The sequence below is a fragment of the Eptatretus burgeri genome, chromosome 3 (genome assembly GCF_056783735.1).
Source record: "Eptatretus burgeri isolate ZD-2024b chromosome 3, Ebu_testis_v1, whole genome shotgun sequence".
NCBI classification, from domain to species: Eukaryota; Metazoa; Chordata; class Myxini; order Myxiniformes; family Myxinidae; genus Eptatretus; species Eptatretus burgeri.
Genome location: NC_140963.1, coordinates 136,404,177 through 136,421,618, shown reverse-complemented (window position 1 = coordinate 136,421,618; position 17,442 = coordinate 136,404,177). Strand labels below are relative to the sequence as shown.

General features: G+C 47.6%; 2 protein-coding genes across 8 annotated transcripts in view; both read right to left on the bottom strand.

The window, feature by feature from the left end:
- Positions 1–472: 472 nt before the first annotated feature.
- Positions 473–17,442, bottom strand: part of CEP164 (centrosomal protein 164) — a 95,451-nt gene continuing 78,481 nt past the window's right edge. For 6 of the 7 annotated variants that reach the window (XM_085875772.1, XM_085875771.1, XM_085875773.1 and 3 more), the window contains 2 exons: positions 13,087–13,197; positions 473–12,710 (listed from right to left, as the gene is read on the bottom strand). In XM_085875772.1, coding sequence (XP_085731898.1) covers positions 12,620–12,710; positions 13,087–13,197 — 202 coding nt within the window. In that variant the 3' untranslated portion in view covers positions 473–12,619. The remainder of the gene's footprint in view (positions 12,711–13,086; positions 13,198–17,442) is intronic. The other variant, XM_085875776.1, reaches the window with a different exon arrangement.
- Positions 3,771–4,697, bottom strand: LOC147031070 (protein FAM200A-like). The gene has a single exon (XM_085872209.1). The coding sequence runs from the start codon at positions 4,695–4,697 to the stop codon at positions 3,771–3,773; it is 927 nt and encodes a 308-aa protein (XP_085728335.1).

Sequence of the window (17,442 nt, the reverse complement as noted above, 5' to 3'; positions counted from 1 at the left end):
TAAGAGTTCAGGTGTGCCAAGGAAAGACTTTGCACGACAGAGGATGCCCAGTTGGTGTCTGGATTTGGAGACCAACTTTGAAATGTGGCTTGCCCAAGAAAGATCATGGCTGAGAGTGAGACCAAGTCATTTGGGGTTCAGGGACTACTGCAAGGGGAAGCAATCGGGTTCCTCCCAAACGCCCGGCTCTGTCGGTCGACGTGCCACGGATAACTCCGTGGGGGTTGCTAAGCAACCACGAATGCCAATTAACCTCATCAACTCTAACAGAGTTATCTGTTGGACTGTTTACTTGAGGAGGTGACTAAATTAACCAAGTTTTATGCACTCAGAGCACACTCGGGTTACTGCTGAGCGATACTGTGAGGGGACACTGGCTCATGAGTAGAGCCAATCAGTGGGGAGCAACTTCCCGTTTGACTACGCTTGCATACTGTGTCAGACCAATGGAGGAAAGGACAACCGAGACAGATTTGAAAGAACAACCAGCAAGTATTTATTTACACACACACAAGCAAGCAATGGTGAAAAGCACATCATTTACAGGTCTTTATTTACAAAAGCAAACAATAACTAAAGCGAGTATTTACAGGCAAAAAGGCACAGAAGAGCAGATTTAACCCTAACACATATTCTTCCATAATCTTATTTACACAAAAGACATATGGCCATCATTCAATCCAGGGAGAAGAAGAAGACAAGAAGAACTGAGAAGAAAAGAAAAGTACAGAGTGTGGGGTTGAGTCCTTTTCTCACCTCACACAGCCCAACGGGGCTGTGCTGGCCCAAATATACTGGGGGTGGCTGAGGGGAGGAAAGGATGGGAAAGATGAGCGGTGGAGTGGCGATGGGACGTGCTGCTGCTTTTCTGAGGCATCCAGTCCCAGTAGGCAAGTCCTCTCGGATGTCCTCAGTATGCAAACAGAAAGCAGCTCTGTTTCCTCCAGAGCAAAGTTCACAGGAATGCTGTTTCTGGTGCGTTCCATCCGCTCAAGCTGCTTCAGCTCTGCATCATACTTTCCACATGAACCAAGCCACCTTCTGGGCTTTTATTTATTGCTCACAGGATAAGCTTTGAGGTGACCGTTTCGTACCCTATATCCTCTTCCTCCTCCACAGGATCTGGTTTTAGGACGAGGACCAGCTCTGAGCTCCATTGTCATCACAAGACATGGCTTTCTCCCATCTCTCTCGTGCGAGCCTCTTTTTCATTGGTCCACATCTAATGTGGGTGTGTCCAGGATCTTGCATGTGAGAAATGCTGCGTTTCATCAGAAATGCACCAAGCGTCATGCTATATGCCGCGAATGTATGAAATGTAAGAAGAAAGAATAGAAGTGCAGGGAAGGAAGAATGCGGGAAATGCAGGGAAGTAAGAATGTGGGAAAGCAATTCAGTGCCAGCCCGGAGGATCAATTTTCGGTGAGAGATTGGTTGTTGGTGGTAAATAATAAAATAATGAGTTGATTCAAATGATGAGGAAGACTGATGCACCGAAGGATGAGAATAAACCTGCAGGGTTGAAAGAAAGACCGATGAGATGAAAAAGGGGTTATTGAATTCAGGTTTCGTTGAAGGGAATTATTGGTGGAATGAGAACTGGCAGAGTGAGGAATGGACCGATGGAGTATTGAAAGGAGCAGGGGAGGGGAGAAATACATCACACTGGGGAAACACAAGCTAATCTCAACACATGCCCCCCCCCCCCAACCCCTCATGCAGGGCCAAAGGCCTACCAACACAGACTATTGAAATAACTCCTCAGATCACCTACATGTCCGTGTATGCTGGAACAGTGGGGTATGTTTCCAAAACTGTCACAATATGTATCTTGTGTATACACACATATACATCTATATACTTTATGTATGTGTGTGTGTGTGTGTGTATGTATATATATATATATATATATATATATATATTGTTGTAGATTTCCGCCCGCCGGCGTGCGAGCGCCGCGTTTAGCCAATGGCGGCCGCCTCGCCCACCGACAATCCAGTTGCGGCTTTCCGGATCAACGTCGAAAACGAGCCACGGGTGTGTTTTAAGCACACCACAACCTTTTCCGTACACTACCTGCACTACAGGGTCCGATCGCCGAATAGTCGATTTACCTAATTAATCGCGCGGGCAGACTACCGAGAGATTGTACCTCAACGGGGCCTGCTTGGAAACGAGCCGCTAAGGCAGCTCGCTCCGTTTTGGGATAACCGAGCGGGGTGTTATCGCGAGGCCCCGTTGGTCCCGATTCTATTATCGGTTATTTAAAAACCAACTATATTCCGAATGCAATACGGCAGTTCAATCGAGGGAAAAGGACGCAACGAACAGGTTTACATTCACACAAGGACATTTATTTATAATAAAGCATGTATACAGGCATGCATGTATGCAACTAAACAAGGCAAACACGCATGACAGAAGAACTACAACCATCTATTTATTATGTACAGTCACTTTCACTTAACATCAGTTCTACCTAAGGACATGGCGCCACAACGTTCATGCAAAGAAACAAGGAAAAACCCCAGGAAAGACGAGGGGTAGACTGGACCTCTTGGGTCTTTATGAGCACGGAGCTGTGATGACCGCAGAAGCTCCGAGAGGCCGGGCTGATTATCTTCGCCTTCGTGGTGCCTCGCTGGGGCGACCCGCGACGTCCCGTCCTCACGGCAGCGGCGTGACCGCGGTTCGGCCCAGGCCTCGTCGTGCGGCCTGGTGGTTCGGGCCCAGCCGACAACGCTTCCGAGGAACGAACGGGTCTTTGCTCTTTTAGAGTTGATGCCCTCTGTAAGAGCCCGTCCGTCCCTCAGCATTGCTCGGACTGTCCCAAGGCCTGATCACCTCAGACCGTTATGCCGCTGGCTGGCGACTCTCTCCAGCCTCTCCACGCCCCACACACGAACACGCAGTTCTGCGCGGCACGGCAGGCTTGGCCGTGCTCCTTGGCTCCTCGGCGAACCCAGACCTCCACTGGACTCGAACCTTGATCTTCACACAACTCCAAACCCAGACCGACTGACTGCGAGCTTGGCGATCTGCGCGCTTTTTTATAGGGCCTGCGAGGCGAGGTTTGATCTCTGATCCCTCACCTCTGACCCTCCACTGGCTCCGCCCCCTTTCGATCTCCTGATCCGATTTCGATGCGAAGCTCGGAGAGAGCGGACGTGGGTGAAATTACCGTCCCTGCGCAACGAGGAAACCCCCGCATCTGTTTGCAGCGATGCTGTTCGCTGGGAACTCGCCGTGGCTGGCGCAAAGATGGCAGCATTTGCGGAGTTGAAGGTGAGATGATGCTGTTCGTTGTTGATTATTGGGGGAGATGTGGTTTAGGAGATGGTGGCTGTGGTTGGCGTTGTGGGGAAGGTGGCTGTGGTTGGCGTTGTGGAGAAGGTGGTTTTGGTTGGCGTTGTGGAGAAAGTGGTTGTGTGAAGGCGGTTGTGGAGAAGGTGGTTGTGGAGGTGGTGGTTGTGGTGGTTGAAATGCGGTTGGTCCAAAATAACGATAGCAAAAGAATAACACTACCTCAAAGATCACAGCCTGGTTACACGAATAATTGCCCGTTAAACATTGGTGGGGAAATCTATCTGAACACAGACTTATCGACATAACTGATCTAAGGACCTATATCAGTGTTTCCCAAACTTTTTTAAGCGCGACCCAAATCTGGGTGTGGTGAAAATCCCGCGACCCAAGCTTCAATCAGCGTCTTTTTCCACGAAACATAATATCATAATAAAATCAGACAACCAGCGCTAATACATACTATATTAGTGCGAGAGGTGTAATTGCAGCCTCGTCTGCATGATGTCTTCGATGCGGGGCTCAATCTTGCTGAGCGCAATGCGCATGTCGTGGCCAGGGTCAAGGCGATTGCGCGCCTTGGTTTTGATGACCGTCAGCGCCGAAAAGCCTTGCTCGCACAGATACGTGGTCGCAAACGGGAGCAGAACATTCATGACTTCCGCGCCGATTATGGGCTTTTCTTTCTTGACCGCAGTCCAGAACTCTGCAAGTGACGCTTTGGCGTAGAGTTGTCGATGGAACTCGTCGTGATGCAGCTCGATGAACTCTTCCTGCAGTCCATGGACATCCTCAGACAGGTCGTCAACCTTAGCCTGGAACGGATTCCTGATCCAGTGCTGGAACGCCAGATCTCTGTCCGGGATGTAGCGATCGAACTCGGTGATCAGGTTCTCCAAATGGTTCAGCAGAATGGGCTTGATCGCATTGAGCGCTCCAATCTCGTCATCCTCCCACTCCTCCAAGTACTCGTTCAACGATGGAAACGCCGCTGTTCTTCCGCGCTCCAGTTTCTCCTTCCAGAGCAGCAGCTTTTCCTTGAAGGCCGACAGTTTCTCGGAGAGCGTGATGATGTTTTGATCCCTGCCTTGCATGGATGTGTTCAGTTCGTTCACTGAGGTCAAGACGTCGTTGAGGTAGCAGACTTTGAGAATCCAGGGCTTCTCTTGGAACCGGATGGCATGGCGATGGTTCTTCTCGTTGAGGAATATCTGCAGCTCTGTTCGTAGCTCCACTACACGACGCAGGAACTTGCCGCGGGAGAGCCATCTCATACTGGAGTAGAAGAGGAGATGTTGGAATTCAGACCCGAAGTTAACACACATCTTCTCGAACAGGCGAGAGTTCACGGCGCTGGCTTTGACGAAGTTGACAACGGCGACAACCTCCTGCATCACTGCCGAAAGATCCGGCGACAGATGTTGCGCAGCAAAGTTCTCGCGATGCAAAAGGCAGTGGAAAATTCCGACATTCGGATTGATTTGCTTGATCTTGCGCAGTGAATTCCTGTCGAACACCAAGCATCGCGGGAGCGCCGTCGGTGCACAGGCTGACAGTTTTCCCAGCTCAGGCCTTCAACTTGTTGGAAGTTGTCCACGACATTGAAGATATCGGCGCCAGTTGTCATCGTTTTCATTGGTGTGCAGAATAGAAATTCTTCCTCGAGGTCCGTCTCACCCTCGTACTTCCCGAAAATCATGAGCTGGGCGTCGTTTTCGACATCTGTCGACTCATCGAGTTGGTAGCTCCATTTTCCAACCTTCTTCATGCAGGCCACCACCTGGTCCTTTATATCTAGCGAAAGGTCGACGATGCGGCTGCGAATCGTGTTGTTGGATAGGGAGATGGACTGCATTTTCTTGGCCGCGTCGTCGCCGCAGACGAGTCTGGCCATGTCCATGGGTGCGGGCTTGACGAGCTGTTCACCGATCGTGTGTGGCTTCATCTTCCTTGCGATGCGCTGCGCGTCGAGATAGGATGCCAGCATCGCTTACTTGGCAGCCAAAAGCGCTGGATTCGTCGCCGGCTCAAACCGGCTCCGCTTCAGAGCCGCTTCTCGGCGCTCGAAAAACTCACGATCCTTGTTGACGTGCTCCGCATGCTTCATCACCAGATGCCTCTTCAGTTCGTTTTCCTTCAGCGATTCGTTGGACAGCATTTCGAAGCACAACACAAATTGTGGCTTCACAGAACCACAATCACTGATAGAAGTGAAGCCCACATCCAAAAATGCTTGCTTGTAGGAACGCTTTACCATCCTGCAAAACGAAATAGGTGACTAGATCAATCAGTGGAGTCAGTGTCAAGGCTAATTTACACAAAACACGCAACGCAATGTGGAGCAGAAAACTGCGCTGCACAGTCCAGCCAGCAAGACAGATCACACAAAACAGCGTCTCGACTTGTCGGTCAGCCAATGTGAAGTGACCGGACTGAGTTCGTCACCTCACGAAATTACTTCGGTTGCAGAGAGAGCGAGTAATTGGAAAGGCGAGCTGGCGAAATGATTGGCCTGCAGTTAACCGTTTTGGGCGGGTACAAAGTACTGAACGGTACTGAATGGCAAGAGTAGGTAGAAACGGAAGTGTCGCTGCACCTCGGGCAGAATTATCGAGTGGAACGGTACCAAACGGCACTGTCCTACGATGTGGCATTTGCGCGATTGCCTTTTACCTGCTTGATTTATATTAAAAAAAAATTTTTTTCCTGGGGTCCTTGCGACCCATTTTTGGACCCTTCGCGACCCACGTTTGGGTTGCGACCCATAGTTTGGGAAACATTAACCTATATGGTGCTCTGTGAATTTCCACAACCGTAATAATATATATGTATTTATATATAAAACAGGAATAAATTCCTGTGTGGGGCGAGTGTGAAAAAATTCTGACAACCCAGGACTCAAATCCAAGGATTTCATCACTTATACGGTGACAGCCCACTGAGCTATTGAGTCTTCAGGATATCCTCAGAAATTTCTCACTTGAACACTGCAAGCTTTATAATGACCGACATCTTATGTGTGGTGTGTGTGTGTGTGTGTGTGTGTGTGTGTGTGTGTGTGTGTGTGTGTGTGTGTGTGTGTGTGTGTGCGTGTGCATGTGCGAGTGTGTGTGTATCGGTGTATTCGAGATAAACCTCATATAGAAAGAAATATGAAGGAATGGTGTCGAAGTAGTGCACTTATTTGAAGTATATCATCTGGGTGCGATGGTTTGATTCTTAGCTCGTTGTCACATTGGTGATTCATGAGCAGGGTGTTGCATCACAAAGTACAGTGTCCCCTGGATGGACGTTAAGCTGGGTGTCCCATATGCCAGCTCGGTGGACATTGAAGTTCCTATGGTGTCATTCATAAAGAGTGGCTGTTAGATCAGACCCAGGTTCCTGAGAAGGTCTCAGGTCCGCCGTTCTGACACCCCATTTCCCGGGGGGGGGCAAAACAGACCACTCGTGTAACATATCCGTGGGGTGCAGGCAACGCAAAAAAGCCCACTGGAAGACAGACAGCCAAGATCCCCTCCCGGGGATAATGGCCCAGGGTCTGCAAAAAGTTCCCGGACGGCCTAAACAAATGCCAGTTCCCTAACCAAATTACAAATTCCTCCCACCTTCAGTTGAGCATCAGGCGTGGACAGGCGTTCGTGAAAGACTTGGGTGAGAAACTATTCCCAACCAACCCCACACAAAGCTGGGAATAATTGGAGCTGTTAAATAAGTACTACATAGTTCATGGCTTCATTAAAAAAAAAATTTCTCTTTCCCATTTTATGCTTTCATTGGACATCCGGACATTTGTCATAGTCAGAGTTTTTAAAATTGCATTTACATTCCAAACGATGTTTGCTCAGGCCATTTTCCAATCCAATGATCGCCCTGCAAGTCCCAAGACTTTGTATTTTTTTTAGCACCCACCGGTCTGGCCATTTCCCCCCATGTGAAGCTACATTTCGAATGGAATGGGAATTTGTGTGTCACATGGTTGGTGCCTCAAGAGCATTTGGTATAATAATAGCAGGCAAGGTTGAATCAACATCAACCAAACAACTGACACAATTTGATCTTTTTAAAAGCAATGAAAGTTGTTTAAAATTGAACTGAAGAGCATGTACACTTAAGGGTATGCGTGGGTTGGTGGGGCTGGGGATGTTGGTTGGTTGGTTAATATTGATTCGGTATGCTCCGTGGGTTGGTGGGGCTAGGGATGAAGAGGTTCTGCCAGGTGCACATATCGTGCTTGGGAGGAGGAAAGGGGGTCAAAAGTCCTGCCATATTTGCATGCATAATGAATAGATGACCCCTTTAAACACATGGTGACGTTTCCAGTCGTAGCAATAGTTGTTATCATACCCAGAAGGAAATCAAGGTGTGGAGGAAAGCTTCTCACAGCATCGGTAGGGACCAGAAGTATGCTCACACATCTCTGGATCATTATGTCTCTCACCATGAACAATAGCAATCAATAAAACTATCTTTATATATGATGTGCCATTGAGCATATACAGTAAAAACTTCCTATAAGCTTGGTAATGAATGTATCGTGATTTTCTTCAACAAGGCTGTGATCTGAACTGTGAATATTCAGACAGATTTCTGATGGAGAGGTTTTGCTGCTTCAGAGGAGACATCAAACCAAGAAGGTGGGTGATCAAGGTTGCCTTTGCGTAACTTACTCGGGAGTGTAGATTACTAGATTGGAGAAATACTGAGCCACTTTGCAACTGCGTCCTTTATATTTCAACATCACTAATTAATTGTGATCTCAATCTCATCCTAAAATGGGGATCCGACAACCTTGTCTCCTTCATTCAGTCCAAGACTCCAACCATCCTTATATCCAGCAAGATCAAAACAGCCATCCCTCCTCTTCTATCCAGCTCTATCAATATGCTCGGTGTCACCATCTCCAGCAATCTCTCGATATCGCCATCACATCCTCGATATCGCCAAATATGCCTCCAAGTAACTTGGTTTTCTCTTCAAAGCTTGCAATTACTTCAGCTCCCATCATCTTCTCACCCTCCACAAATCCCAAGTCAGACCAGTGATGGAATACTGCAGTCATGTCTGGGGTGGTGCTCCTTCGTCAATATTCTGGATCACATCCAAGCCAAGGCTGTCTGACTGATTAACGATCCTACTTTGTCTAGCTATCTCCAACATTTGGTCCACCATCAAACAATCTCTTCCATGTGTCTCTTCTACCTCGACTACCATAGTGAGAGTGCTCAGTTGAACTCTCCATTTCTGTTCCTCCTCCTCTTCCATCTGTTCATAACACCTGTCCACAGGTAGCAGACAAAAAATAGAAACACTTGGGTAAATGAAGGGCACCAAGCAATGACTTACACACAGGTGTGGTGTGTGTGGCCCATGTGTTAATGAAGCAAATAACATCCCAGCATGCTCAGGGTCATGGATAAAAAAATTCTGCACAGGCCTAGTTGCCTATAATTATGGCTAGCATGGCTACAAGAAGAGACCCCCAATGCCCCGATCCACAGAGCACATGTAGTCGCCCAATGGTTTGATGAGCATGACACTGATGTTATCCACATCGCCCAATGGACACTGATGAGCCTTCTCAGTCATCAGATCTGAACCCAATTGAGCATTTATGGGACATTCTGGAATGACACCTGAGACAGAGTTTTCCACCTCAATCAAGCAGATGTGAGTTGATTGACTTTCTCGTGGAAGAATGGTGCCGCATCCCTCCTGCAGAATTTCAGACGCTGGTGGACTCTACGCCACGGCACATACAAGCCGTACTGGCCGCACATGGTGGCCCAAAGCCATATTTATAACTTTACATTGGTGTTTCCATTTTTTTGTCCACTATCTGTAGCTTCTACTTGCCACCCACTCTGCATTACCCTTCTCCCCGAAACAATCACCATGCCTCCTTTTTCTTCCGCAATTCCTCCAGCACTGTTCCCGACATTTATCAACTTGCAACAATTCAAGTCATCAATCAATCATCTATAGGACACTTAATTATTACATTTTCACATGTTCTCTCCTTGCATTTTCACCCAGGGGGGCCCTTTTTGGTTTTGGACTTGACCCTTCCCCCTGATTCATGATATTATTTAGTTGGCTCGATGAAATAATACGTTGTAACAGTGGCTGAGAAAGACTCATATTGAGATTAAACTTTAAAGCAATTTTACTTAATAATGTAATATATTTAAGGGGCAAACAAGGTAGCAACTGATGGTTCAACTAAAATGGTTGGATTGGACATCAGCCCACAAACAATGGCTCATGAGATTTATCAATTCAAAGCTGATAATCAAGCTGATTGTGGCTTTCTCATGACCGTGCTCTGCATATGAGAATATCTTCCTTGAGAACCTACAAAAGCAATCGGTTCTATAATAATTAATGCACACACGTTTGTTGATTAGATATTCAGTAAACTTACCCAACACACCCGATATTTGGAAATGCAACTTGAACGGCACTCGGCAGAGTACACACCTCATCTGTCAATGGTAAAGAATCACTTAAAAATTCTCGTATCAAGATCCGTATTCAGATCTTCACCAAAATCAAATCAATTCGTCCTTGACGCACACCCAACCTCTCCATCAAATTTCGTCTGAATCTGTCCATAACTTTTTCAGATATCTTGCTGCGAAAAAGACAGACTGGAGAAAAACATATCCTCCATCCGCCTTCGGTGACGGAGGTAACAAGAAAAGGGAACTGATAGGTGAATGAAGGGAATTGTGAAAAGGAGAAATGAACGAAAGAAGCATTATTTTATTGTTTAATTTGACTCTTGCCATTCGAGAAGGCCATGGCATGAGAGAGGGACAGGAGCGATGGCATGACAGAGGGACGGGAGCTATGACATGAGAGCAGGATGAGAGCTATGGCATTAGAGAGGCACGGGAGCTATGGCATGAGAGAGGGATGGGGACTATGGCATGAGATAGGGACCGGAGCTATGGCATGGCAGAGGAATGGGGGCTTTTGCATTGGAAAGGTACGGGAGCTATGGCATGAGAGAGGGATGGGAGCTATGGCATGAGACATGGATGGGGCGCTATGGCATGAGACATGGATGGAGGCCTATGGCATGATAGAGGGACGGGAGCTATGGCATGAGACATGGATGGGGGGCTATAGCATGAGAGAGGGACGAGAGCTGTGGCATTAGAAAGGGATGGGAGCTATGGCATGAGAGCAGGATGGGAGCAATGGCATGAGAGAGGGACGGGAGCAATGGCATGAGAGAGGGACGGGAGCTGTGGCATGAGAGAGGGATGGGAGCTGTGGCATGAGAGCAGGATGGGAGCTATGGCATGAGAGCAGGATGGGAGCTGTGACATGGCAGAGGGATGGGGGCTTTGGCATTAGAAAGGTACGGGAGCTATGGCATGAGAGCAGGATGGGAGCAATGGCATGAGAGAGGGACGGGAGCAATGGCATGAGAGAGGGACGGGAGCTGTGGCATGAGAGAGGGATGGGAGCTGTGGCATGAGAGCAGGATGGGAGCTATGGCATGAGAGCAGGATGGGAGCTGTGACATGGCAGAGGGATGGGGGCTTTGGCATTAGAAAGGTACGGGAGCAATGGCATGAAAGAGGGACAGGAGCTATGGCACGATAGAGGGACAGGAGGTGTGGCATGAGAGAGGGATGGGGGCTATGGCATGAGTGAGGGATGGGGGCTATGGCAGGAGACATGGATGGGGGGCTTTAGCATTAGAAAGGTATGGGGCTATGGCATTAGAGAGGGACGGGAGATATGGCATGCGAGACAGACGGGAGCTATGGCATGAGATAGGGACGGTAGCTATGGCATGGCAGAGGGACAGGAGCTATGGCATGACAGGGGGATGGGAGCTATAGCATGAGAGAGGGACAGGAGCTACAGCATGGCAAAGGGATGGGGGCTTTTGCATAAGAAACGTACGGGAGCTATTGCATTCGACATGGATGAGGGCTTTAGCATTAGAAATGTATGGGAGCTATGGCATGAGAGAGGGATGGGAGATATGGCATGAGAGAGGGACGAAAGCTATGGCATGACAGAAGGATGGGAGCTATGGCATGACAGAAGGATGGGAGCTATGGCATGAGAGAGGGATGGGAGATATGGCATGAGAGAGGGACGAAAGCTATGGCATGACAGAAGGATGGGAGCTATGGCATGACAGAAGGATGGGAGCTATGACATGAGAGAGGGATGGGAGATATGGCATGAGAGAGGGACGAAAGCTATGGCATGACAGAAGGATGGGAGCTATGGCATGACAGAAGGATGGGAGCTATGGCATGATACTGATAGAGGGATGGGAGCTATGGCATTAGAGATGGACGGGAGCTATGGCATTAGAGATGGACGGGAGCTATGGCATTAGACATGGATGGGGGGCTATGGCATGAGAGAGTTGACGGGAGCTGTGGCATGTGAGAGGAACAGACGCCATAGAAACAAGGTTCTATGCTGGTGGTTCTTGAATTCCAATTACATTTTTATATAAAACCATTATATGGAATCAGAATTCATATTCGAAGAGAAAAACAGAATGTTCTGCAAGGTAAACCCTTTAAGCATCACACCAACAACAATAGTTGAGGTTAAAAAAATTGAATTAAACAGGGGAATTTGAACCTGGAATCTTCAGGAAGATGGCTCTCAAACCTAACATTGTTTAAGCCAGCTACACGAGGTGGAGTTTTGTTATTTGAAATCTCAGAAATATCACCAGCTGAGCATCAACAATGTCTGCTGATGTAATGGTATCACGTGACCCCTTGAAACATATTTTCCAAGTTTACCTTGAGGTCACAGACTCATCCAAATAACACAATGGGTGCCATCTCATTCACAAGGAAAGACCCCAATCTACCCTCCCTGCCAAACCTCCCCTCCCCCCTTTGAACATCACAAACAGGAGTTTTGTTAGAAAACAATATTCTGTGTATTCTCACATAAATACAGTGCAAAAAAAAAGAAATACAATATGCACAGTCCAAAACAAGAAGCGTGTGTGGATTACATCACTCGATCTTGTGCAGAAAAAGAATGAAGCCACGAAGGTGAATTTTGGGCCTGGTGTGTCAGGAACCTGCATGACATCACTGCTGAAATGCCACTGCATTTGGGTGACATTGTCAACATCGTTGCAAAAAGAGTGGGATATTGTGAAACAGCCAATCATGACATTTTGTCATGACATGTAACATTAAAAGTTGCCTGCATAACATCGTGCAATGCATGTAGTGAGTCTTTTACAATGTTCATTTTACCGATATGCACGCCCCTCATATATGTACCATGTAACCATGGCAATGTGAGGACATCAGTGATGATAAACACGGATTTGGTTCGATTCATCCAGTCGTAACTCCATGTAACCATGAGGACTCCGTGTTGGTTGAGTTGTGGAGGGGCTGCCAAAAAATTGGGAATCAAGGAGATGCAACTTTGAAATTATGGAACAGTGATAATGATTACGATAACTAGCCAAAAATATGGTAGCACAATTCTTCAGCATAACTGCCAACAACAGCTGTGGTTACCAGACTCGGAGGTACAATGGTTAGAGTCCGTTCAGAGTCGAGGAGGTCGGTGCTTAAAACCCTGGTCAAGTCATACCAAATACTTTAAAATGATACGTGCTGCTTCCTTTGATTTGAAAACGAGAGCATGACAAACAACCATAGGTTGGCAAGCATTGCGATAGCTTGATACATCAAAGGGCATCCTCCTGCATTGAAGTTCCTTGTAAGGAACTGGTATTATTAGCTATCCATTGGTTGAGGATACAGTGAGGGCCGCTTGCAAAAGTCGTGGAGCCACTGCCGGTGGTTCTCTGCGACCATTCCCATTTGAGGAGATGAACTGCTCATTTGCCGATGGAGCGTCGACACGCGCTCACTGCACACAAACCGAAAACCTTTCATTATTGATGATTGGCTCGCTCGGTTCCAATTAAAACCACCAGATGGAGATCCATACTGTCCGAAGCCCGTAACAGCCCTGCACTGAAAAAGTGTAAAAAAATAAAATACAGTGCTGCATTATATATGTCCATCGGTGACTTCACTGGTACCTCTATCATAAGGAGGAGAGAAACGAAAGTGCATTTTATTCTGAAAACACATTCTCAGAAAATGTTTGTGCAGATCTCTGTGAATCAAGTAAAACAGCGGAATGTGCCCAAACTCGATGTTTAACTCGATTCGCAATTTTGGCCACCGATGATGCAGTCATTCATGAACACAATCTTAAGAATGTCGTTTATCGTTCAAAGGGTGTTGGAATAATCTTGGATAACTGTGGAACTATTTATTTGTGGAGAAGAAGATAGATTTGTTAAAATTGCAACTTGGTTGGGGGGGGGGAGGGGGATTTTTTTTTCTTTGGTATACCTTGTCGAGGCTCGTATGAGAGCTAACACACAGTGTACAGCAAGGGGAGCATGAGATAAAAGGGGCAGGAGTGGGAAGGACAAAACTGGGGAACAGAGACATTAGGAGATCGGTGGAAGGGAGAGGCATGGGGTGGGGAACACAGTAAACAAGATGGACATTGCAGAGACTTTCAGGAAGGAAAGCATGGAATTTGAAGGAGGTCGGTTTGGGGTGGATTAACGGGGATCGAAAAGATCGAGAATTTTGATGGGGGATGATAAGAGGTGGTGGTGAACAGCTGTTTTGAAGTCCTGGAAGGAAGAATGGGATTGAACAGAGTGAGGGAGTTTATTCCAAAGGCGGGGAAAAGAGGAATGAAAGAGTGAAGGTAAGCAGTGATTCGTGATTTTGGTAGTTTTACCAGAAAGGGGTTGTTGGCAGACGTTGAGCGCCCTACGGAAATGTGGTGGGGACAAATCTCAGGAAGAGAGGGGGGGTGGGGGGCGAGACCGGAGAGAGAGTGAGAGGCCCAAAGACTCAGCCTCATCGCGGGATATGCCAATGATCCGAAATGCCTTGGCTTCCACAGTGTGAAGCCGAGAAAGGTGGGAGGCAGGAGCACCAGCCCAGAGGGGAGAGCAATACTCCATCAGTCTGCAGACAAAAGCTTTGTAAGTGGTCAGGAGCTCAGGTGGGCTGAGGAAGGACTTTGCACGACAGAGGATTCCCAGTCGGCGATTGGCTTTGGAGGTCAGGTTGGAAATGTGGCTTTCCCAGGAAAGATCATGGCAGACAGTGAGACCCAGAAGCTTGAAAGAAAGGACTTCTTCCAGAGGATTGTTAGTGAATGCGGGGGGAGGGGGGTTCCAAACGGTCCTTTTGGAGAGATATAGTGAGAGTGTGAGATTGTCTGGATTGAAAGACATGTTCCACGTGTTGGACCAGTTTGTGAAATTACCCAGATCTGCAGTGAGCGAAGAAGCTGCTGCTTGCCGGTCTTAGGGATGAGAGATGGTACGACAGAGGGTGGAGTCATCAGCAAAGAGATAGAGGATTTTCCAGAGAGTCGGAGAGATCACTGATGAAAACCAGAAAAAGAACAGGGCCCAGAGCGCTGCCTTGAGGAACTCCAGCCTGGACAGGAAGAGGGGATGAAAGAACTCCATTTCGGGCCACACGTTGACTGCGACAGGAGAGGAAGTCTGTGAGCCATGAGTGGAGATGGCCTTGGATACCATACGAAGAGAGTTTGGTGAGCAGGGCAGGGTGCCAGACCGTGTCAAAAGCATGCAATATGTCTGGGGATATGGCTCTGATTTCATGTTCGGCATTAAGGACTTCCATCCATTGTTGGGAGAGCAGAAGCAGCATATCCAGGGTAGAGTGACCTGGTCTGCAACCAAATTGATGATTGGAAATCAAGCCATTGGAGAAGAGGAACGATATAATGTTTGAAGCGATTATGGATTCCATAACCTTGCTGATGTTTGGGAGAAGGCTGATTGGTCTGTCGTTGCAGGGATCTGTTTTTTCACCTTTTTATGCAGGGCAGTAATGTTTGCTGATTTTCAAGCAGATGGCAGATGACCTTGAGCAAATGAGAGGGCAATAGAACAGGGAGAGGTTGAGCAAGAGCAGAAGAGCAGGGTTTGAGGACACGTGGGCTGATGCCGTCTCGGCCGGTTGCTGAATCTGAGTCGAGGTTTGACAGCAAGCTCTCCACCTTGTCAGAAGAAAAGGACAGAGTCCAGGGACAGTTGGGTGAGACTGGGTAAGGTTTGTACAGAAAGCGATGGGTTTTGGACACAAGGTTTCGATGCAAACACCGAGTTTAGACATTCAGCCTTTTTACGTGCGGTATCAGCAGTGCGGCCATTTGTGGTAAGGGAGGGGATGGAGGAGAACATACACCAGAAACAGATTTGATTAGACAACACCAGGATTTGGAGGAAGGAGAGAGGTTTGAGAGTTCAGACTTGAGCTGAGAAAGATGTTGTTTTCTGGCTCTCCTGAAGGTAGATACACACTTGTTCCGAGCTTTATGGAAGGAACAGAGATTACCCTCAGTTGGGTTTGCTTTCCGTGAGGCAAAGGCAAGTTGTTTCAGGACAACTGCCTCACCACAAGCTTCAGTGTTCTGGCTCTCCTGAGGTGGTTCTCTGATAACAGCCAGAGAGATGTCCACTTTGACAAGCACGTGGTCAGAAGAAACGATTGGAGCAAGGAAGAACAGCATATACTTTCAGGGAAATTTGTCAAAATCAGATCCAGAAGAGATGGAGTACCATTGGTTGAGATCCGGGTCGGGAAATTGACCGATTGAGACAGTCCCAATGAGTCGCAGAAAGTTTTCGCAGTCGCAGCTTTTGCTGAAGTGCCATGACAGGTGAGAGAGGTACCCACACCTTGCCAACTGGCATGATGACAATTGAAGTCACCACATATGAGGAAGAGAGAGTTTGGATGAGAAGATAGAAGTTGGTCCATGTTTTCGGATAATGATGTGTAAATGGAGTCATCACTGTTTGGTGGACAGTGCAGTACACATATAAACATGAGGTGGGAGTGGAGGGGAAGCCGTAGCCAGAGGAATTCCTGGGGGGGGGGGTGAGGGAGTGAGGGAAGTGCAAGGAGAGTGAGGAATAGAGTCTTTGATGAAGAAAGCAACTCCTCCACTCGGGTGAGGCTCAGGTTTGTCATACCGGAGGAGGGAGTACCCAGGGAGAGATACATGGGAGTCAGAGATGTCTTGAGGAAGGAAAGTTTCTGTTCGGCAGATTATGTCTGGTTTGTCAGTGGCAACCTGTATGGAAATATCTGTAAGGTTTGAGCGAAGGCCCTGGATATTTGAGGTCCACACTCTTAATGAAGAGGGAGGGGAGGAGGCTTTGGGTGCAGGGGAGGAGAGGGGGAGGATAGGACATGGGAGGAGGGGAGAGGTAAGGAGAGTTGTTGAAAGAGTGTGGGGGATTGCAGAATAGCTAGGGGAGGGGCCAGATGAGGAGGAGAAAAGGCTCTGTGGTGTTGGGGGAGAGGGGAGGTCAAGAGAGGGGGCAGAAGTCATTTGAGAATCTGAGGAGGTGGAGTGATGAGATGGAGGTGAGAGGGTAGGGGAAGGAGGCAGCTTTGTGGATGTGAGGGGGACAACTTTGAGAATGGTGAGTGAGGGGGGTGAATGGTGGGAGAAGGGTGAGTGGGGAGAGTTGAGGGAGAAAGGTGAGGGGGAAGCTGGCGGGAGAAGCGTGTGTTGGTTGCTTTGAGAGGGAGGAGTGAGAGGGGTGCGTTGGCACTGAAGTTGGAAAAAAAAGAATGAGGGATGGAAAGCAAACATTCATAGCAAACTGGGTTTTTTAATATTCAGGTCAGAGATGTGATTAAAGACTTTTCTTGATGGATGCAATAAAGGTGAATTAAGAGAATGGAGAGAAGAAACGCTGTAACAGTTGGATTTTTTCGGCAAGGTATGAATGAAAGGTCGAGTTCAGAGCAGTCTGTTGAAATAGGAAAAGAGTCGTGCATTGTGATACAGTAATGAGAACCACACGTGTGGAAGAGGAAGATGAAGCATTATCACAGATCGTTTTTATTATTATTATTATTATTTATTTTTTTGGAGAGAGAGTTTTTATCAGATTAGGTAATGGAAAGGTTGTAGAAAAATTTGCGAGGTGAATGGTGAATTTGGATCGGTATACGCGGGGGTGGAAACAGATCACATGGTTGTGGGAGAAGCACGTGGCTATGGGAGGTGTATAGTCAAAAGTGAATT